The 23,949-nt window shown below is 38.8% G+C and overlaps 1 protein-coding gene across 2 annotated transcripts in view; it reads right to left on the bottom strand.

Moving 5' to 3' along the window:
- MALT1 (MALT1 paracaspase) overlaps positions 1–23,949 on the bottom strand; it is a gene marked incomplete at its 5' end in the record, with an annotated part of 55,564 nt that overhangs the window by 10,467 nt on the left and 21,148 nt on the right. Inside the window, 8 exons of one of the 2 annotated variants that reach the window (XM_081096864.1) lie at positions 133–310; positions 5,759–5,962; positions 10,500–10,532; positions 13,337–13,363; positions 16,890–16,922; positions 17,740–17,836; positions 18,271–18,449; positions 20,174–20,333. In XM_081096864.1, coding sequence (XP_080952990.1) covers positions 133–310; positions 5,759–5,962; positions 10,500–10,532; positions 13,337–13,363; positions 16,890–16,922; positions 17,740–17,836; positions 18,271–18,449; positions 20,174–20,333 — 911 coding nt within the window. The remainder of the gene's footprint in view (positions 1–132; positions 311–5,758; positions 5,963–10,499; positions 10,533–13,336; positions 13,364–16,889; positions 16,923–17,739; positions 17,837–18,270; positions 18,450–20,173; positions 20,334–23,949) is intronic. The other variant, XM_081096865.1, reaches the window with a different exon arrangement.

The raw sequence follows: 23,949 nt of genomic DNA, 5'->3' as shown, positions 1-23,949 counted from the left end.
AGCCTCGATCTATACTCTACATTTCACAAACTTAAGGGGTTCTTAGCATGTGCAGGTTTGCCATAGATGTAATTTGCCAAGGTTGATGTTTAACTCCAACAAGCTTCGTTGAATAAAGATGAGACAGCTTACCTTTTCCTACACATGTCCAACAGGAACACATTGAGCCCCGTTTCTTTTTCTTGCATCAATTTCAGTATGTTTTGCACACACAGACAGTTTTCAGACCTATATGGATTTGGAGCATCAATAGGAACCATAAAGCTGTTCCCAAAGTTTTCATAACCATGTCCCGCATAGTATAATAATCCTGAAGAGGGGCAAAAGGGGCAAAAGTTAATTCTAAATCGTACTCTGAACATGTATGTAGCGCTCTTTAAAAAGTATAACTTTTATTTTCTTCAAGTTAATGCAAACTTATTTAAGAGTTTTCCAGTTATAAATACAGTTAATGTTAACTAAATGCGCATTAAAAATTATTTTGGCAGCAGCCTTCATTTTAGTACTGTGTTTTTTGCTCATTCATACAATTGGTTTATTCAATTCTTTCATTCATTTAGCAGATCAGTATTTAAAGGGAAGACTCTGTGCCAGCCACTGTCTGGGCTTCAGGATTACTAACAGAGACAAAAAACCCTGCTTTCATGAAGTGGCAATCTTGAGAACGCAAACAAATAAATACATGTATGACAGATGGAGAAAAAACATGTTCCACGGAGAACTATAAAGCAGGGCAGGTGAAAAGGAGTGTGGGTTGGGGCACACTCCTATTTATCTGTTTTATTTTGGGTAGTCAGTGAAGGCCTCCCTAATATGGGGATATGTGAGCAGTGGCCTACAGCACATGGTGGACAAGCTAAATATTAGGGCAGCACATTCTAGGGATCAGCTGGAGGAATCTCCAAGTGAGAATGTGCTTCGCATGGGGACAGTTGCAAAGTCGTGTGGATGAGTGGTGTGAGCTGGGGACGAGCAATAGAAGTTTAGTACTGTATTTTATTTTTTAAATATATTTTTATTGATTTTTTACAGAGAGAAAGGGAGAGGAATAGAGAATTAGAAAAATCGATGAGAGAGAAACATCGATCAGCTGCCTCCTGCACACCCCCTACTGGGGATATGCCTGCAACCAAGGTACATGCCCTTGACTGGAATCGAACCTGGGACTTTTCAGTCCGCAGGCCGATGCTCTATCCACTGAGCCAAACCGGCTAGGGCTTAGTACTGTATTTTAAACCAACATCAACATGCTGTTTTGAAGCATGTTTTATTTATTTATTTATTTATTTATTTTTCTTTTCTTTTTTCTTTATTGATGAAGGTATTACATATGTGACCTTATCCCCCCCATCCCCCCACCCCCCACTCATGCCCTCACCCACCTGGTGTCCGTGTCCATTGGTTAGGCTTATATGCATGCATACAAGTCCTTTGGTTGATCTCTCCCCTTTACCCCCACCCTCCCCTACCTTCCCTCTGAGTTTTGATGGTCTGATCGATGCTTCTCTGACTCTCAATCTGTTTTTGTTCATCAGTTTATGTTGTTCATTATATTCCACAAATGAGTGAGATCATGTGATATTTATCTTTCTCTGACTGGTTTATTTCATTTCAGGCATTTCAATAAATTAGTAAGGGTTCTGATAATATGAACAACTTTTTCTAAGAGCAGGGAAATCTGATCTCACGAATTATTACTTCTTTTATGTTATGATATATAAATATCATTAATTTTTCATCTAGAGTCTCTTGAAGTAAAATCTAAAATTTGGGTTATTTCAGAAATCAATAGATTAGCCATTATTTCTTTACTGAGAAATGATACTATGAAAACTGCACCCAACAACTCTAAAGATTTTTTGAAAAGAAGTTTGTTTTAGCTGTAAAAAAAGACACAACAAAAATATCAGGATGGACTGCCTTATAAAAATATTTGAGAGAAGTACTTGTGAAGACATCCCTTAAGCATGCAATCTCTAGAATCCACTAATTTTGTTCTCTTAGATTCTGGAATGACACTTCTTTATATAGTATTCTAAAATTAATAGTAAAAAGGCCTTTAGATAGGGAACAACAAAAACACCAATATAGTGGTTACAGGCCCAACTCCAGCAAAGAATGTGGCTTTGAACACACACACACACACACACACACGCAGGATCCAGGTCTTCTACTTAAACTCTTATTAAAATAACGAAAATGGTTCTTTCATATGACAAAACAGACAACACATTAATTCTGTATGGGTTTAATTTAGAGCTCATGTGTACCCTGAATATAATCATGTAGGTACTGCAGGAAATGAAAGAGAAAAGGAAGACAAAGTTCTTGTCCCCAAAGTTCTTGCAACTCAGTCAGGCAAGCTCATGTTGTTAGTTAAACAACAAAGGAAATTAGCATATAATTATTACCATAAATTATGCGATCAGGGAGGCCCTGTATGATATGAGTGAAGCACAGAGTGTGAGCGTAGTAAACACAGGAACCTGGGAGAAGGAGTACAGCCTAGAAAGGCAGAGGGAAAGAGGTATACTGCAGGTAGGGAGAACAGCAGCAAACAGGGCTTGGACCTGAATGACAGCTAACAGGAAAAATACTATTTTGGCAAGGAATTAAATAATCATACATGAAAGTAAGAGCACACAGATAGGGAGCATTTTAAAAATTATGACAAAGGAAAAAAAATAAAAAAATAAAAATTATGACAAAGGAAGTGGGTTTCATTCACTAAGTAATGAAGATCAAGCAAGCGATAAGACAACCCAGAGCAGTGGTCGGCAAACTGCGGCTCGCGAGCCACATGCAGCTCTTTGGCCCCTTGAGTGTGGCTCTTCCACAAAATATCGACTTCTGTGCATGGGCCACGAAGTTTCAATCGCACTGTACATGAGCGCCTGCACATGATGTTTTGTGGAAGAGCCACACTCACGGGGCCAAAGAGCCGCATGTGGCTCGCGAGCCACGGTTTGCCGACCACTGACCTAGAGAATAGGAGAAAGTATTTGCAAATCATATATCTACAAGTACAGCTTGTATCCAGAATACATAAAGGGCTCTTATTTACAACAATTACAAGGACAAATACCCAAGTAAAAAATGGGCAAAGGATTTGAATAAACATTTCTCCAAAGAGAATATACAAATGGCAAATAAGCACATGAAGTGATGCCCAACATCATTAGCCATTAGGGAGATTCAAAACAGAATAAAGGTACCACTTTGCACTTCTTAGGATAGTTATAATAAAAAAGACTGGCAATAACAAGTGTTGGCAAGGATGTAGAGGAACTAGAAACCTCATTTATTTTCGGCAAGAATATACAATAGTGCAGGCAAGTTGGAAAGAGTTAGGCAGTTCCTCAGAAAGTTAAACTTAGAGTTATCCTATGACTTAGCAATTCCACTCCAAGTTACCTAGCCAAGAGAACTGAAAACATGCCCACAAGAATGTGTATATGAATATTCACCGCAGCATTATTCATAATATCCAAAAAGGGAAACACCCTGAAGGTCCATCTTCTGATGGATAAACAAAATTTGGTCCATCCATATAATAAAAGATTGCCCAGCCATAAAGATAATGCTACAACATGGATGGACCCTAAAAACATGCTAAGTGAAAGAAGCCAGATACAAAAGGCCACATTTCTATGAAATGCCTCAAACAGGCAAATCCCTAGAGTCAGCAAGAAGATTTGTTGTTGCCAGAGGCTTGAGATAAGGAGGAATGGAGAGTGACTGCTAATGGATATGGGGCTTCTTTTTGGGGTGATGAAGATGTTCTGGAATTAGGTGACTGATGTAAAACTTGGGAACATACTAAAAACCACTAAACTGTACACTTTAAAAGAATAAAATTTATACTTCTCTATCAAGTATTCAAAATATGACTATTCCCTATCAGTCTCTTTACTGCTTCTAGAGAAAGGTATGCTTATTTTTTTTACATCCATTTCCCTCCTCAAGTCACCCTCTCTCCTGTCTATCTACCCGTATCTAACCAATCCTCAGAGTTATGTCGACATAAGTTCCGAATCTTCAGCCAGTTGTCACCTGGTTTCTGCTCTTTTCACACACTCGACCCTCTTGCGGCACGCTGACTCTAAACACATACTAGCTTTACGGACATTTTACAGTTCTATGTATATTTAATTTCTCTGACAAAAAGTGATCACAATAAAGACATTGATCTTATAACATTTTAATGGTTTTCAAAGCACCTTCATATACATAATCCCATTTTAATCCATATAATAACCTTTAAATGATTTATCTCCCTATAAGATAAAAAAAATTAAATTTAAAAAGATTACGTGATTTGTTTAACATAATACAGCTGGTAGGTGTTTGGACTCCATGTACGGCATTTTTTTTCTCACTACATTAAGGGACTTACAATGTGAGAGTAGATCATGTTCCTTATTTCCTGGATGTCCCTCAATACCTAGCATGCTCCTTATCTGGCTATGGATATAATAGGAACTCAGTACAAACATAATGAATGTATTAAATTAACAATGCGAACCAATCAGGACAGAGGTAGATCTGGAAACCTTTTGTAAAGGCTCTGATTTCCAGTGGGAATGGTAACATTTCTACAACTGATCTTACTTAGAGACAGCCATGCAGAAAGCTGGGGTTTCACTCCCACTGTATCACTAACACGCCTGGCTCTAAAAGGCTTGTCTTGGGAACAGAAGTAATGTGGCGTAAAAGTTTAGCCTCCAAAGCTAAGTGTTGCCCATTATTTCATTGCCATATGCCCAGCGCTGCAATCGCTGAAATGAAGGCACTTTCAACAAAATACCTTTTGCCTGCCCCAAAATAACTTATAAAAAGTGTAAGCATTTGTATAAAAGTCTACATCCAAATTATATTGCAGGAGATTAAGGTTTTTATGTAAAATGAACTAAAACAAATCACTATACTTTAAAAATTCCATATCTAGTACTGCTTATTATTTTAATTACCTATCCCATTACTCAAGGACAAAAGGACAACATATATATCTTTATAAATGACAAAAAATTTAATGCGGTTAGAAATATAATCCTATAAATTAGATCTTTAGAGAATTTTATTTCTTGCGAATATGATTTCCAAGAACATAGCTAGTTACAGATATTTATTTTTGTCTCAGTTGAGTTAAAGAGCAGTATACCTAGCACACTGCTCTCATTAGAAGACCCTCTACCACCACCATCAGCACTATGGACCCACATACGTGAGTATACAATCTGTCATTTGTATTGATGACATTAATTAAAAGCAAAATCACCTAAAATTGGTAAGAATTCTAAGAACAATATTGTTTTGACAAAGCAAAAAACATGAAAGTAAAGACACTAAGCTAATTAGTTATTCATATGGAACTATAGCATAAAGACCAAATCTATTACCTTTTACAATAAAACTCTTCAATTCAACAGTGTATTTATTGCATCTTTCTCTGATTTTTTTTTAAAATATATTTTATTGATTTTTTACAGAGAGGAAAGGAGAGAGATAGAGAGTTAGAAACATCGATGAGAGAGAAACATCGATCAGCTGCCTCCTGCACATCTACTGGGGATGTGCCCGCAACCCTGGTACATGCCCTTGACCGGAATCGAACCTGGGACCTTTCAGTCCGCAGGCTGACGCTCTATCCACTGAGCCAAACCGGTTTCGGCCTTTCTCTGATTTTTAACTCTTAATCTAACTTGTTCAATGAAAAAATAGTGGATAATTATTAAAATGAAGATTATAAATATCTTACCATACACTCCTTTGTCTAAAAGTAGTAAAAATTCATCCACAGCGTTGCGCATCTCATATTCAGTCAGATCCAACAGTGAAACAACTTTGAAATCTAGCTGTCTTAACAAATTGGTCAATTCGTACACATCCACCAAAGGAGCTTTAAGCTTAGGGTGCTCCCAGTAATTCATGTTTCCTATCAAAAGGGCAACCTTGTCCTTAGCTGTTAAAAAAAAAGGGGGGAGAGAGGGATTTAAAGAAGGATATAAGAATTAAAATAAGACCCATGGAAATGATATCATTATAATAAAAAGTATGCTTTACAAATAGGAGTTCATTATTATTTAATTTCATCTTAGGATGATCACTTTATGCAGCAGACAAACATACTGAGGACCACAAAGGCTAATAAATCAAACAACTGAAATTAAACTTATTGAGACTTTTGAGAATCAGGCAAAAGATATTTATTAGCTGCATATGAAATATACGGATAACTAATATAAAGGTATACTTTTATTGAAGTACAACAAAAGTAAAGAATATTATTATAATTCAACTAGGCTTTTGGAGCAAATTTTAACAAGGTATGTTTGAAATTGGGTTCCCATCAAATTAGGTTCTGTTTTGCTCACAATGGAAGATACTAAACTAAAGAAAAAAGAAAAAAAAAAAAAGAGGAACAGGAAGAATTTGAAACAGAGCAAGTAAGGAGAAATACCAAAGAGGACAGAAAAGCAGCAGCTTAATAAGTACTGCATCTGTATTTTTTCAGGTGACATATTGTCTTCTCTTGGCCTTAAAAAAAATTTTTTTTTTCCATTTGGGTGAGATGCAGTTACTTTAGGGATATGCGAAGACTTTTGTAAGAATATGTGTTTTGTTTTTAAATATATATTTTTTTATTTCAGAGAGAGGAAGGGGGAGAGAGGGAGAGGGAGAGGGAGAGGGAGAGAGAGAGAGAGAGAGAGAGAGAGAGAGAGAGAGAGAGAGAGAGAGAGACATCGATGATGAGAGAGAATCATGGATTGACTGCCCCTGGCACACCCCCTACCAGGGATTGAGCCTGCAACCCAGGTATGTGTCCTGACAGGGAATCGAACTGTGATCTCCTGATTCATGGGTCTACTCTCAAGCCCTGAGCCACACCAGCCGGGCTGTACAAATACCTTAACAGTTTATTTTCTGACCTTAGTGCACTAAGACTTTGTTCAAAGTTGTATTCTTATACAAAGAATTTTTGTTTTTAAGGGACAAAAAGATCTCCACCAATGCCTTAAAAAACTATCAGCTAGCTTAATCAGGTGTATAGCTTGTCCAAAAACAGCTGTGGAAGGCTGGACATAGCTTAGTGCTTAAGAGGTCTTCAAAATTGTACCTTTGTTAGTTTGGGTCAGATTAAAAATTAAATACTTGAGACCATGCCACGACTGTAGGAACCTGTTACAATGTTTTTGCTGAGGATGGTACAGTGAATCTGTGAAGGAGACAGAGGGAGCAGGGGAGATGGAGTCACAAGAGCATCGGGCAGCACCTGCCAACTGGCTGAAGAGCCACACTGGGCAGGACTGCAGGCCGCCTCCTCTGACACAGGCCAGGACTAGGTGACCAACCTCTGTCACAAAGTGCTGTTAAGTAGTTTATTTAGAAATGGCTATGAATACTACTCTTATGAATAAGCACAAATAATCACATTGCTGATTATTTGTATAAAACTTAACATCACTGTATTTCCTTTTTAAAAAATTTCTTCTTAAATAAACCAGACCAAGGTAATCACTATATGGTAAGACTATTAGCTGGCTAATCCATAGGAAGAATATTTTCAGTGAATTTGTTGGTGAGTCCAAACAGCCTGTCAGAACTCTGACCCAAGCTCAATGCAGAGAAGGGCTCAGTACAATCTACTTCTAAGGAAGAAGAGATGTGTCGTCTCTGGCTTACACCATCATGGCCCAAATCATGAGGTTCCAAAAGATATTCAGGTATAAAGTGTTTGTAAATCATAGTGGGTTTTTTGGTGGAATATTATAATAATTTAATTTTAAAATCTATCCTACAATAGGTTTTATTGGCAGAAAACAACTAGAAGGTATGTAAAAGGAAAAAACCACTGGAGTCTTTGGGGGAAAAAAACAGTTGTCAAACTATGCATGATAGGCTGTTTCTGCTAATATCAATTCTTGTTTCATTGGTTTTGCTATCTGATTGCAAGAACACTTGGTATAGTTTACTAAGTGGAAAAGTTCAATAATCTAAGAACTATGTACATTGAAATGTATGTATTCATAATTGACCATAACACTTCAAAATACGTTCCCTCATGATAATTTTTAATAGTTAGCTTCTAAAATGTCTTTGAGCATTTTCTTGAAATAAATGGTAATAAAAATGATGAGTAAATAAATCTTACCTTGTCCAATCTACTTGTAAAACAGTTCTTGAATGACAGGCAAACTGGAGAAGATTTAGAATAGAGAAGCAGACGGCAGTGGTCGAAATGAGAGATGACAAACACATTTCAGTAAATTAGTTGTAGGAAGGAAAGAAAAAGCCAGAGTTTAGAAATATGATAAAGGACGAAACAGTAAAATTTGAAGTTGAGAAGATAAGAGTGAGGAATGAAAGAAAACTTCAAAATAACAACCGTATAAGCAATTTATGATGTTTTTCAGGTGATGATATAAATGGAAGAAACTTTCTATAGAAAAACATTTACTGTAAGAGCCACCCACAATTTCTTGAACAAAAACCACTTATTGGAAAAAGGAAACACAAATGCAAGTTGATTAAGCAATAGAATAAAACCACTTCAGAAATGTATTTAACTACATGATCCCAGACATTTTCCAAAGCTCAATGCAATGTGTTCTTTAAAAATTGGTACAGTGTTATATCATTAATTCTATGTCTAATAATCTACTGGTGTGTTACTCATTTTATCTAAAATGGATTAATATTCATAAGTACCTAGAAAAGGGTCTGGCACATATTTAGTGCTATGTAAATATTTGTTAAAGAAAATCTTTGATCATCTGTCAAAAATTGAGTATTAAGATCAAATCTGACTGGTTGAATACACAGTCCTTGTTGGTCTTATGAGTAAAATCTTTTATTCTCTGTGTCCTACTAAATATAGCAAAAAATCCCTATCTGGCAAACAAAGCCATTCATATTCTAGCTCATGCCTGCCTTTCCAGCTTTGGTAAAAGACGGCCCCCAATGAGACAGAGTGTCCTTGCTCTCACATAGTGTAGTCACTCCCACTCCAGTCACCAGCCTCTAACCCCAAATCTGGGCTACCCTGTGGTTCACTTTGAACCACATAATGTGGTGTGACACTCCGCCAGTTCTAAGTCTCCACCTGAAGAAGTCTGGCAGCTTTCAGTTTGGGGATCCATGCAAAGAAGTCAGCTACATGGTAACACCACATGGGGAAGGAGGAGAAGGAGAGAGTGAAGTAGACCAAAAGCTCACAACAGTAAAACAGGGGAGCGCATGCCTCTTGAAAAGGGCAGCCACTATTTAGACACAACTGACAGCTACCACTTTTCATAAGAACCTAGAAATCTGAATTTTTATGATATCTGATCAATGGCAACTGATTATGATTGTTAAAAAACACGGCATGCCCCTCCCAAAAGGTCAGCCTGTTTTGTGCTCTTTTCTCTGTGGCCTGCAGCAACCTCATGTTTTCTGCCCCTTTGTTTTAACTTCCATATCTATGCTAATGACACTCATATCTATATCTCCAATCCTGGCCTCTCCATAGAATTCCAGATCCATGTATACAATTGCCTGCTATATACTGTCACCTAGATGTGACACAAATACCTCAAACTGGTTAGGTCCCAACTGATAGTCATCTGTCCTCTGAAGCTTGCTTTTGAATCTATATTCTCCAACTCAATGGACCGTGTCACTACCCACCTACAGGTTCAAGCAAGGATCCTAGCAGGCATGGTGATTCTCCTCTGTATTGTATACCCTATAGCAAGATGACAAAAAAAGCTTACTGATTCCTAAAGATCTCCTGAATTTGTTCTTGTCTGCTGCATTCTCATTGATAAGCCTAGTTTAGATTCTCATTTCTTCTCTAGACTATTACAACAGTGTCTTAATTGTTCTCCTAAGCAAAACATCTCTAACTACTTTACTTTCTATATCAATACAAGACTGGCTTTGGGAGAGATACATCTCATTCACTCCTCCACTAAAAAGTTCCTTCCAATGGCATAAATGAGAAACGTGGCTCCTGAAGATCTAGTCTCACCCTTCTTTCGCTTCCTTCTCTTTATGCTCCAGAGCAAGGTGTGTTACTTGCAGTTTCCCAAATTCAACGGTCTCATTTCTTAGCACTTAGGATTTCAGGCTCCCTCTGTTTGGAAGGCCCTTCTCCTACTTATACTTCAAAATACAGAACAGCTACTGCAACCTCTCTGCTGCTTTTCTAATCTAACCCCACCGAAAGATAGTATTACTCACCTCTATGTAACATACCTGTCTGTTTGCATGTTGCCAAAACAAAGAAATCATTCTACAGAAATTGACTTGGTCCCAGAAACTGAATTCAAAATCATTTTAAGTCTCCTGTTCTATAACTTATTTTACAAATATCCAAAATAAACCATTTGGTCTCAATGTCATTCAAGTATTTATAAAAGTTGTCAAATTGAAATGTCTTAAATTCCTTTATGCTCACCATAAAAGAGATATATGTATAATTATATTTTGAGCAGGTATTTTAAAGCTTTACTCACCCAAAGGTTGGTCAGCTGTTTGTTCTTTATTATCTATAAGAAAATAAAAATGCAAAGAAATAAGGTGTTATTATCCATTATGATATAATTATCTCCAGGGTTAGAGATACAGTGGGGCCTTGACTTACGAGTGTCCCGACTAACGAACGAGTTTTTTGAGATACGAGCCGTCTCTCGGCCGATTTTTTGCTTTGAGTTGTGAGCTAAAATTCGGGTTACGAGCCAGCTTCAGATGCCCCACCGTTAGTTGGCGCAGCGAACGTCACAGTGAACACCACAACATATTAATGGCATTTCAATTCATTGTAATGGTGAAAATTGATTTGACATACAAGTAATTTGAGTTACGAGCTCCGTCATGGAACGAATTAAACTCGTAAGTCAAGGCCCCACTGTTCATAAAAACAGTGAATACCAACAGTGGCATTAAAAGACAGAATATGGTTTCTAGTAGCTAACTTATGATTTTAAGATTCCCAGATTTTTTTTTGTATAAGTTGTTGGGTTCAGTTTGTTATCATTTTTGTTGAGGATTTTAAAAAATATATATATTTTATTGATTTTTTACAGAGAGGAAGGGAGAGGGATAGAGAGTTAGAAACATCGATGAGAGAGAAACATCAGTTCAGCTGCCTCCTGCACACTCCCTACTGGGTATGTGCCCGCAACCAAGGTACATGCCCTTGACCGGAATCGAACCTGTGACCCTTGAGTCCTCAGGCCGACGCTCTATCCACTGAGCCAAACCAGTTAGGGCCAGAGTCCTCACTCTTACTCTGCCTATCATCTCAGTTAATGCTTTCCCTTTGGCTGAACTTGTTTAGAAATCTGTTCTGATTAAAACTGGCAAAGAGCCCAGTTGGCATGGCTCAGTGGTTGAGTGTCAACCTATGAACTAGAAGATCACGTTTCAATTCCCAGTCAGGGCACATGCCTGGGTTGTGGGCTCAATCCCCAGGGTGGGGGTGCAGGAGGCAGCCAATCAATGATTCTCTCTCATCATTGATGTTTCTCTCTCTCTCTCTCTCTCTCTCTCTCTCTCTCTCTCTCTCTCTCTTTCTCTTTGAAATCAATAAAAAAATAATTGGCTGAAGAAGGATGAATATTCCTGCCAACAGTCAATTTCTTAATGGTTACTGACCAACTACTTATTTATATAATGCACTAGAGGCCCAGTGCACAAAAATTTGTGCACTCGGGGGAGGGGGTTCCCTCAGCCCGGCCTGTGCCCTCTTGCAGTTTGGGACCCCTCAGGGGATGTCCACCTGCTGGTTTAGGCCTGCTCCTCGGGTGACTGGGCCTAAGCTGGCAGTCAGACATCCCTCTGGCAGCCTGGGAGCCCTCGGGGGATGTCCGCTTGCCAGCGGGGAGCAGGCCTAAGCTGCAGTCGGACATCCTTAGCGCTGCTGAGGAGGCGGGAGAGTCTCCCGCTACCACCGCTGTGCTGTCAGCTGTCAGCCTGGCTTGTGGCTGAGCAGAGCTCCCCTGTGGGAGCGCACTGACCACCAGGGGCAGCTCCTGCATTGAGCGTCTGCCCCCTGGTGGTAAGTGTGTGTCATAGTGACCAGTCATTCCCAGTTGTTCTTCTGTTAGGGTCAATTTGCATATTACCCTTTTTATTATATAGGATAGAGGCCTAGTGCACGGGTGGGGGCTGGCTGGTTTGCCCTGAAGGGTGTCCCAGATCAGGGTGGGGGTCCCACTGGGGTTCCTGGCCAGCCTGGGTGAGGGGCTGAGGGCTGTTTTCAGGCTGGCCACACCCCCTTCAGGGTGGGGGTCCCCACTGGGTGCCTGGCCAGCCTGGGTGAGAGGCTGATGGCTGTTTGCAGGCTGGTCAAGGCCCCAAGTGGGGACCCTCACCCCATGGGGGTGTGGCCAGCCTGGGTGAGGGGCTGAGGGCTGTTTGCAGGCTGGCCACAGCCCCTTCAAGGTGGGGGGGGGGGAGGGTGTCCCGCTGGGGTGCCTGGGTGAGGGGCTGATGGCCGTTTTCAGGCTGGCCACGGCCGTGGGCTGGAAGCAGGTATCTGGGATTTATTTAACTTCTATAATTGAAATGTTATAGCCTTAAGCCGAGCCCAGGTCGGGTTGCCCCTGGCAACCGAGGCTCCCAGCCCCTCCCTGAGCTGAGGCCACGCAGGCTGGAAGCAGATATCTGGGATTTACTTATCTTCTATAATTGAAACTTTGTAGCCTTGAGCGGAGCTCAGGGCCAGCCAGGCCAGGTGGGAAACTTGGCTTCCTCCATCACCAGGGGCAACGCAAGCCTCCTGCTCGCTCTAGTTCTGTGGCCGCAGCCATTTTTGTGATGGACTGAGGAGTGATGGTTAATTTGCACATTACTCTTTTATTAGATAAGGTATTATTCCCACTAACACACCCCTTACTTCAAATAAAGACATCTCACCCAACTAGTTCTGGTATGTTCTACGAATGAGCAACTTTGAACAATGTCCCAGGGGTCTGGCAAGTTTAGAATTGTTACCCTGTTACTCTTTTAAAGACTGCTTTTTGTCTTTCGAATGAAAAATTACTCACTTCCCCCATTAACTGTCTTTTTATGATATAGACTAGTTCACAATGATAAAAAATGCATTCATATTTTGTGTTGCCTCAGTAAACTTTTCTATCCTTATATAGTCTTACAATCTAGAATATTTTAAATCTCTTCACTTGCATGAAATTCATGCAAGTACTAATTTCAACCCTAAATCATATTATTTTAATAAAGAAAAATGTTACCAGTACTACTATAGCAAAAAATATCTATAGTATCTTTAAATTATTATATTCAATAACTTAAAAATATAAAACTAATGTTTTATGCTTATATTACTCACCAGGATGCCCAAGATGATGTAATTCATCTGAAATTCAATTAAAAAAATAGGTTAGCTTTAAATAGCTTAAATGCCAATTTAGCACAAATAGTAAGGCTAATCAAAGAAGGTTTTGAGTTATTAAATCATGTTAAAATGTTTCAATAGTTTAAAACTTTTCAAATACATTATCAGAAGCCATGCAAAACTGAATAGGAAAGTATAATGTTGTGGATATCATTTAGGACTTCTAAGCCATTATTACTTTCATTAAGTGACAAAAGGCTAAACCGGTTCATTCACAATTTGTTCAAAGTTTTAGGTATTCTGTCCAGTTATGGAACAAAAGCAGTCAAGAGATAGGTCTGTTTGTAGTCTCAAGCATAAACTTCTTGAAACTAGTTAATCTCAAATGATCTTTTCTTTTTAAATAAACTTTTAATTTTAGATCAGCTTAAGATTTAGAGAACTAACGTGAAGAAAATATAGAATTCAGGTAAACACCCATACACCAGTTCCCTATTTTTAACATCTTATGTTAGGAAGGTATATTTGTCATAACCGTTAATGTTCTTTTTTGTTCCAAGACCCATTAGGGCACCACATTATATTTGCTTAAGTCGCCATAGGCTCCTCTTTCTTGCGACAGTTTCTCAGACTTCCCTTGCTTTTGATGACCTTGACATTTTTGAGAATTACTGGTGAGGTATTATGTGGAATGTCTCTCAGGTGGGATGTGTTGATGTTCTTCTCATGGTTAGATTGGTGTAATGCAGGGGTGGGCAAACTTTTTGACTCGAGGGCCACAATGGGTTCTTTAACTGGACCGGAGGGCCGGAACAAAAGCATGGATGGAGTGTTTGTGTGAACTAATATAAATTCAAAGTAAACATCATTACATAAAAGGGTACGGTCTTTTTTTTTTTTTCAGTTTTATTCATTTCAAACGGGCCGGCGGGCTGTAGTTTGCCCACGGCTGGTGTAATGTGTTTTTGGAGGCACAGTGGTTTCAGAATTGTTAACCTGCACCCCCTGGCTATAGGACATCATCTAAGCAAATATCATGACATTATAGCCATCTATGTTATACTATTCATAAGATGGTAGGTAGAACTTATTCTTATATGTGATATAAAATCAATTAATGAGTAGCATGAGCTAGAGTATATGGCTATGTACAATTTCTTTTCCCTTTTATCTTACTGACTTCACTCATTTCTGATTACTTAGGTCAGTAACTTTTTCTTCCTTCCCCTCTTCAGTGAGGTCACTTTATACATTTGTAATAAGTTTGTATTCTTTTGTCATATTCTGCATTCCATCCTGGGATCTACTCTCCTCTGACCTCCTACTAAATGATTTTTTAAAAACTTGCATACATCCCGGCTGGCATAGCTCAGTGGTTGAGCGTCGACCTATAAACCAGGAGGTCATGGTTCGATTCCCAGTCAAGGCACAAGCTGGGTTTGGGTTGCAGGCTTGGTCCCATGTGGGGCATGCAGGAGGCAGCCGATCAATGATTCTCTTCATCATTGATATTTCTATCTCTCTATCCTTCTCCCTTCCTCTCTGAAACCAATAAAAATATATTTAAAAACAAAAAACTTGCATACATGTATTCACCATTACAGTGGTCATACAGAATAGTTTCACTGCCCTAACAAATCCGCTGAGCTTCATCTGTTCAATTCCCACCCTTTGTTCTCATCAAATACCTTTAACAAAATACCTAAAATGAGCCGAGACCGGTTTGGCTCAGTGGATAGAGCGTCGGCCTGCGGACTGAAAGGTCCCAGGTTCGATTCCGGTCAAGGGCATGTACCTGGGTTGCGGGCATATCCCCAGTAGGAGATGTGCAGGAGGCAGCTGATGGATGTTTCTCTCTCATCGATGTTTCTAACTCTCTGTCTCTCTCCCTTCCTCTCTGTAGAAAATCAATGAAATATATTTAAAAAAAAAAATACCTAAAATGAAATAGGTAACATCATGTTCCATGGGTAAAAAAGGTATGATATTAGGACACTTTTCATGACATGAGTCAACCCACCAATTATAAAAGGTCTCAATTTTATATATCTTTTAGAAAAAAAAGTTGGGTCTGATTTTTCCATCTGAAATTTCTGGAGTAGTTTCATGGTTGGATTTTCATCTCTAAGTGTTCTGAACAGATTTATTTGAAAATTATTATTTAACAGTGTGTTTGTTACTACAAAAATTATAGGGAGAATTTTGCAGATAAAGAAGCATCACAACAGGTGATAATTTACAAACATCACCCTGAAGCCAAACAAAACAGCAATGCTGGTTTTATTTATTTATTTATTTACTCTTAAAAGTCTCCAATGTTAGGAAGTTTTCAAAATAATGCAATTAGGCAAAAAAGGGGAAAGAAAAGAAAGAGGAGTTGGTTAGTATTTCTTCATGCAACTTCCCTCAAAAAGGGTCCAAATACGACAGGATTGAAATCGTCTTATGCTAGAGAAATCATGTTCACAATTATGTATTAGGATGAAAATAGTAATTACAGTATTTCAGAGTGACATAATAGTGATACAAAGAACAAGAAAACCAGGAAACATAATATTTAACATGATTTTCTTTTCCCAAGTAGAGCCTAAGGCCGGGGTCCTCAAACTACGGCCCGCGGGCCACATGCGGCTGCCGAAAACATTTATCCGGCCCACTGGGTGTTTTTGCGGCCGCTGTGTGCATAGGAATTTGTTCATAGTTTTTTTTTAAACTATAGTCCAGCCCTCCAACGGTCTGAGGGACAGTGAACTGGCCCCCTGTTTAAAAAGTTTGAGGACCCCTGGCCTAAGGTTATAATTTAAAGAGGCAGAAATTGAAAAAATACTTTGCTATCCACAAACCTAATTTTGTAAAACAATGTGATGTCATACTGAGGGAACTTAAGTTTTGAAATTTACTTATTACAACTTATGTAAAATGCTTTGGTTAATTAGAACAAATTAGAAACTTATGTTGAAAGGGATTTTCAATTCTCTTTATATATTATGGTAAAGGTGACATGGTAGATGGCCTTGTAGCTTCAAAAATGGGTCATATCAATTTTACATTGAAACAAACTGAGTATTTAATATTTGATAAAACATGTGTTAAACAATAATAATCTGTCCTGAAACTTTTAGAAAAACCACATTCAAATTTGAGAGGCATATTATCATGGCTAAAGAATAGATAAGAAATCTGAACAAGTCTCCATGACAATATAGCAATCTATATTTTTTCACAATTTTTATAAAGATAAAAATTAGCATTAAGAATTAATTGCAAATGTTTGCTATTCATAAGATGTTATGTAGGAAGTTTATTTTTATATACTAGTAGAGTAGAAAATCAACTGAATAGTAGTTATTTTAATAGTGTGTCAGTTTAGCAGTGTCTGTGGCACTTTACAAACTCTCAAAGACTAAGATACAATATCCTTCGAGTGAAATGATTTCTTATAGCTAGTATTTTTTCCATCACTGCACTCAGTAGGCTAGAGCACGCCACCAGTCCCAAGAGGAGCCAGCATGCAGGATATCTGGTTTCAAACCAAAGATTACACTACCTTCAGTGCACTCCACTGCCTCATCTGTTCTTCCTTGTTCCAGAGAAAACAAATGTGAATATACTGTAATTCATGATCTTAGGAAGGGCAGCCATCAAGCAAACAGAGAGATAAGTATCACAGAAATATGTTGGCAAACCAACATATGCATCAACACCTCCTACTATTAACAACATAACTATAAATGCATTAAGCTCAAATAAAACAAATTCCCAAATTATGTACTTTGTGATGGGATTGTTGATTGATCATTCTTTCCTTCACATGTCTGTGATGTTTGTTTTTTAAAAATGTTTTCTTAAAAATCTTTTTCCATGAAACCAAGTTCTTTATAATTAAAGTTTTAATACATTTTTTTGCCATAAATGTTTAAAATAAACTATAAAATTAAAAAATAACCAAAAAGTCTAAATAAAAAACTATTTTTCTAGTACTATCTGGTCATCCTATATAATAAAGAGCTAATATGCCAATTAGACCGAACAGAATGACCATCCGGACGACCTTCCAGACGAGGCCAGGCCTGTGAGGGCTGGCCGAGGCTGCGCAGGGCTGCGAGGGTCGGCGGAGGCTGCACAGGGCTGCGAGGGCCAGCTGAGGCTCCGAGGGGCTGCGAGGGCCAAGCCCCTTGCACGAATTTTATGCATCGGGCCTCTAGTAGTATATAAAGCTAGATTATGAATTTAGTATGTGTTCTCTCAAATATCTATATGGACAATGGTAACTCCTGATACTTACCACACCATTAAGTAGAAGGGGGTAATTAGTAGAATTTCCATTGCTTAAGTGTTTTATTTTATATAGTTTCTATTATACTCCATTTGTCAGAACACTGAGTGACACTGCTTACCTATGATGACTTCTACCTTCTTGCTATCTTGACTGTCGCGATCATTATGTACACGACACCAATAGGTTCCTTGATGTTCCAATTCCACATAAGGCACCTATATCAATATCAGAACACACACATTTCCTCGTCAATTTTAATTTAAATTGGCTTGGAGAAAAAGTTATTTTGTATTTTAAAAAACTCCTACAGTAAAATTTCAGAATGCTTTAGACAGCCTGAATTATTGCCATTCATTAGGTTAAGAATAAATTTTAGCAAATGACACAATAAATCCAATTATGATGAGTTTGGTGTAATACTACATTTGACATTTTAGTATAAGCCCTTAGATGTGGGCTGGTGTTATTTTCTGGAAATTTTGCAAATATACAAGTCAATTAATATTAAGTAACAAGGACTTGAAACAAAAATACTGAAAACATAAAAACACCCCCAACAAAGATGAATTTTAATGTTCACCTTAATTTTCTATTACACTGTTTATTTTACTTATTGGAACAAAAAATGCCCCGAAAACCAACTTCATACCATGAATATCTTCTTTGTCTCATGCACTAAGGGTGATTCATTTTTGAACCATTGGTAGTGAGGAATAGGGCTTCCAACAGCAACGCACTGCAGGACCAACGTGCTGCCTGGCATCAGCTTTTGGGACCTTGGTTCAACACAGATTTGCAACTTGGATTCAGAGATGCCATTCGAACTTCCTTAAATTAAAAGAAAAGCATCATTAAACATAAAATCTCTAAGTTAAAAATAAAATTTCCCCCTATAATTTATAAAAGTAAATGAGTTTTCAAGTTCATCCTTCATTTTTATAATCTTTAATAGCAATGTTTAATAAAACTACAGCATTTTTAGAAATATTAAGAAATGCTGTCTGGATAAAAGAATGTGGTGGGCAAATACATTCAGAAAATTCAGAGTTAACAGATTTTTTTTTAATTGCAGAACTTGTCGAGCTTTCAAAGTGTTAGTATGCATTGTGCATGTAAGAGGGGAAAAGAGCTGAAGTGGCTTCCAAATGTGTTTGGCCACAGAATCTCTCTGGAAGGGGCAAACAACTTATTAATATCTTGAGTGACATTCACGTTCACAGAAAGATCTACATTCTTCAGTTTGATTTAACTTATTGCAAAAAGGAGTTTTGTTATTAGCACTGAATAAATATGGACGGATAATCACTAGCATTTCCTCCCAAGGCAGATATCAGAAAACATCATTTACTGAACACTCATTGTTACTCTGTAAGTTCCTTGGGGACAGAGGGCTTGTCAATGTTATGCAATACCAGGTCTCCATCATGAAATTCAGTCTCACAAACTGCAGGTGATTAATAATATTTTTTGAGTGAATAAGATTGTATTTATAACCACAGTAAATTTTATTACATGCACAGAAATATTCTAGAAAGATAAAGAACTCTCTTAATTAATCATGACTATTTTTAGAGATGGTTTATTTATTTAGGTGTAGGAAAGGCTAAATTGAGAGGGAAGAATGAGTCAGACTAGTAACAAAAAGCCTGTTTCTCTCCTATTCTTTTTTTGGGCAAAAATGACAAAGGATATGGTCTTGACTATGTGTGTGAATAAATAAAATAGTGTTTGATGGTTACTCTTTAGAGTAGACTTGATTTTTCCTTGATCAATACCAGTTACTAGACTAAAAAGATGAATGACAAAGAGTAGAAAAATAGTTCAATGTAATGTTTTATTGCAGCAAATGATATACTATATGCCCTTCTATGTCAACGTCCACTCTAGTTTTATTCCACAACACAATTTTTTAGGAGTAATACAGTTACGTGGGAGAAAAATGTACAGTGTAGAAAGAAACTGTAAAGTGAGCAAAACTGTGCCTGGCCGGTGTTGCTCATGGCTCAGTGACTGAGTGTTGACCTATGAACTAGGAGGCCATGGTTCGATTCTTGGTCAGGGCACATGCCCCGGTTGTGGGCTTGATCCCCAGTACGGCATGCAGGAGGCAGCTGATCAATGATTCTCTATCGTCATTGATGTTTCTATCGCTCTCACTTCCTCTCTGAAATCAATAAAAATAAATATTTTTAAAAAGTGAGCAAGACTATTAGATTTTTTCCTCCTCTAAAACCAGAGACATTCAAATCCAAGTTGGAAGAGGTCATCAGCAGGGCCAGACTGAGAAGAGTTCTGTCATCTGAAGGTGTTTGTGTGTGTTTGTGTGTGTGTGTGTGTGTGTGTGTGTGTGTGTGTGTATGTATATATATACACATCCGTAGAGAAGAGAATCTAAGTACACAGGATAAAATTGTAACAACTGCTGACCTTATACTGGGTGCAGTACATATGTGAGCTTTTTGTGATATTTTGATACTTGAAATTATTTAAAAGCAAACATTTAAAATAAATGAAAATAAGGTAATTCCCTTCTCAGCATTCAACTTACTTACCCTGGAAGCTTTCTGTTAGTTCTGTGACATCACACACATCCAGTTGTGACCACTGGCTGAATTCAAAGGTGCAGTTATTATTCACTCGACAGACATAAAAGCCTGCATCTTTTACATGCACTGTATTAAAAATAAGTTCTGATGCATTTCCGTTTGGAATCTGTGAAATAAACAGTAGAGAACATCAGTGAATGACTCAGCCACACACCTTATAAAATGTGCTGTACAAAATGGATGATGTCTTTGGAGTTTTGAAAAGCATATCTTTTTTCCAAGATCTAGACTATTTGTTACTTAAAAAACAAATAACATTTAGAGTAATTCAGGACTGAAGTCTTACAGTCTTCTACAAATTCATTAACTAAAGAGCTCTCTTCCATATATCTTCCCCAAACTCACTAACAGAAAAGTATTGTTCTGCCATCTAAAACTGTGCAATTGTTGGTATTTAAAGAACCCTCAATGTCAACATTTACGAGTAAAGTAGCCATATGACATGACAAGCACCAAGATGAAGTAGAGAGCACACAGGGAGTTAAGCCTGGCTACTAATTTCAGTTCTGACCAAATTAGTTGTTAGTACATGAGCAAGTTACTTCCCCTCAAGACCCATGTTCTCATCTGTGAAACCCTGTGAGCGGACACACTTCTAATACAGTACAATTCTTTCAAGATCCGGGTGGAGCAGGGCTATGGAAAGTATATCAGTGATGGGGAGAAATGGCCATCCAAGGGTTTCCCAAGCTTCGGTCCCCACATTAAGGTTTATTTCACCTTTGCTGCCATCAATTTATCAGCACCACCCAACTCTGCACATTGTCATGGAGTTTAATCAAGTGCCAGGTTCTATTACATCGGCTCCCCTGCAAAGTACTTGAGCAAGCTCGGCCTTCTCTCTCCAAACCTCAATCAACTAAATTCAACTCTCTCCCCCTCAGGGCCCGCACCAGCGCATGAGCATTTTGCTGAAGGTCTGACCACTGGGGTGCACTAAGCACTGCCTGATGATCCTACCACGGCAAATGCCAGGTTAAGAGGTTTGCTTTCCTATCAGACCGTTCATGTATACTTTCTCTCTCCTCAAACCTACTGCAACCCGACTTCTCTCAGCCTTTGACTTCAGACAGAAACTCTTTCCCTCTTCCTGCCACCAAATTGCACACCTATTTACAACTTCTCTCTCCTCTCCTGTAGAAATGGAAAAAGGTGCCTTCATAATAAAGGCTACTTGGGCTTAGGATCTGTGGGGATCCACTCAGAACCTCAGAGTTGGTATAAAGATTAATTCAAGCTGAAGACATTTGGGATTTAACAAATGCATAAATCAGCCTTCTCAGAGCTTCCCTTTTCTCACTAACAGCAGAAACTTCTGTGAAATGAGGCTACCATAAATTCGCTCTTCAGGGCCGCTTTTACTCACAGGAAGGAGACCCGAGAATGAACCTACAAACCCTCTCCCGAGGAGGATGGAAAGACCACTTGCACCTGCGCGAATAGCCAAGGTCGCAAACTTTCTTGTCTCCCATTTATTCTTCTATAAATCCCTCTGCATTTCCTTAAGAAACCCGCGTGTTCTTCCCAGAGAGGCCTTTTCTTCCTCCTCCCCTTTCCCTACTAAGTCAGGTATATAAGCCTCTAGATCTAACCATTCGTGGAGTTACTTCTTTCGTAAGTTCCCATGTGGATAAACGTTTTCTCTTTTTCATCTGGATTTTGTCAGTTAATTCACAGGCCTCCAGGGACTGAACATAAGAGGGTAGAGAAAAAGGATTTTTCTCACTGACAGTCCCATCCTCTCTGACCCTGCTCCTGTAATTTTCTCTATGTGTGAGCATCTATTTCTCTTTTTTACTCTCGCTCTCAAAAACATACTCTAGTTTCTTGTGTCTTAAATAAACAACAAAAAACCCAAATAGGCCTCTCCCTTGGCCTGCACCCCCTCTTAGCAGCACTGAGAATGCTGACCATCCCTTCCTGATTTTGTACCATCCTTTCCTGGTTTTCTTCTTCTCTCTCTTGCAGATTCTTTAGTCTCCTTACTGGTTCCTCCTCCACTACAGACACTTCAATGTCATCTCCCCAGATTTCCAAACTGACTAGCTGATTCATTTGGATGACGAACAGGCATTTCAAACTTAACAGGTCTTGATTCTTGATTTTTCTCCCTAAATCAATCCTCTCCTAATCTTCAACACCTCAGTACATAACATGTCCCCAGATGTTTAACTAAAAAATCCAGGGGGTCATCCTTGATCTCTCTTCTGCTTTCCTCCTACTCTTTTGCCAATCTATGGGGCTTGGCTAACTCTATCTCTAAAATAAACTCACTGACGCACTTGAATCCACCCCTGAGGCCACACCCTGGTCCACACCACCTCCATTCCAATCTGGCACATGGATTAGATGACTGGTCTTCTTGCTTCCTTCAAGCAGTAAGTCTGTGTTTTAAAAACATAAATCCTATCATGTTATTCCTTCTGCTTAACACCTGTAGTGGCTTCTCACTTTCTATCACCCTGCTTACTGTCCTCACAGCTCTTAGCTAAGGAATTTATTTCTTGTGTTCTGTCTGCCCCTCCCTGCTGAGGGTGGCAGTGCTCCATCATCAGGCCTCGGAGCACGGTCTGGCACAGGCACATGCTCATCAAGTACTTGTAAACCAACAGCTCCTAAAACAGACTGCAAACGTCAGAACGGTCTGACAAATTCAGCTCGTCAGAGCTTTCAAGTCTGTTACCGCTCTCCAAATCTAAGACATACTCCTTAGCTCTCCACTTCTGACTTTCTCAAATGAGGACGTAACTTACTAACGATATATGTAATATAGTACTTTTATCCATTATTTCTCCCGCAAAAGTCATTTAGGAAAATAAAAGCAACTTGGCAACAGAGACAATATCGTAAAATAGTTACCATCTCTTGAAAGCCTAGGCATATAGAACATCCTGTCTATTAAATTCTCACAAGCCCAATGATGAGCACTCACATCGCTGGTAATGATAGCCAGCGTCCAACACGGGCCTGTCTAGCACCAGGGCCTACATGCAGTCTTTTTACTGCGGTTCACAGCTGCTCTCCCTTACCTGCGTGTGAGATCTGGAAGGAAAAACTGTATAAAACCACACATTGCTTCCAAGGCAGAGTGACCCCATTAAAGGAAAGATCACAATCTTAGAATGAATCTTTAACTTAGTTTCAGGTTTGCAAATGTAGACCAACATGGGTCAGCCAGACCAGTGAGAACTCCCCAGTGGCAGAGTGGCACAAAGAACTTTTAAGAAAAGAGAATTCCAATATATGATTTTATTTATTATTTTCACTTAAAAATTTTTTTTTAATTGATTTCAGAGAGGAAGGGAGAGGGGGAGAGAGAGAGAGAGATATAGAAACATCAATAATGAGAGAGAATCATCGATCAGCTCCCTCTTGCACACCCCTTCCTGGGGATCGAGCCCGCTACCTGGGCATGTGCCCTTGACCAAAATCAAACCCAGAACCTTGCAGTCCACAGGCCAACGCTCTATCCTCTGAGAAAAACCAGCTAGGGCTATTTATTTATTTATTAAAACATATTTTTATTGATTTCAGAGAAGAAGGGAGAGGGAGAGAGAAACATCAATGATGAGAGAGAATCATTGTTAGGCTGCCTCCCACACACCCCACACTGGGGATCAAGCCCGAATCTGGGCTTGTGCCTGACCAAGAATCGAACGATGACCCCCTGGTTGGTCAATGCTCAACCACTGAGCCATGACAGCCGGGCTCAATGTGTGATT

The sequence above is a fragment of the Myotis nattereri genome (genome assembly GCF_964212035.1).
Source record: "Myotis nattereri genome assembly, chromosome: 8".
In the NCBI taxonomy this organism is placed as follows: domain Eukaryota; kingdom Metazoa; phylum Chordata; class Mammalia; order Chiroptera; family Vespertilionidae; genus Myotis; species Myotis nattereri.
This window is presented reverse-complemented; position numbering and strand designations above follow the sequence as displayed.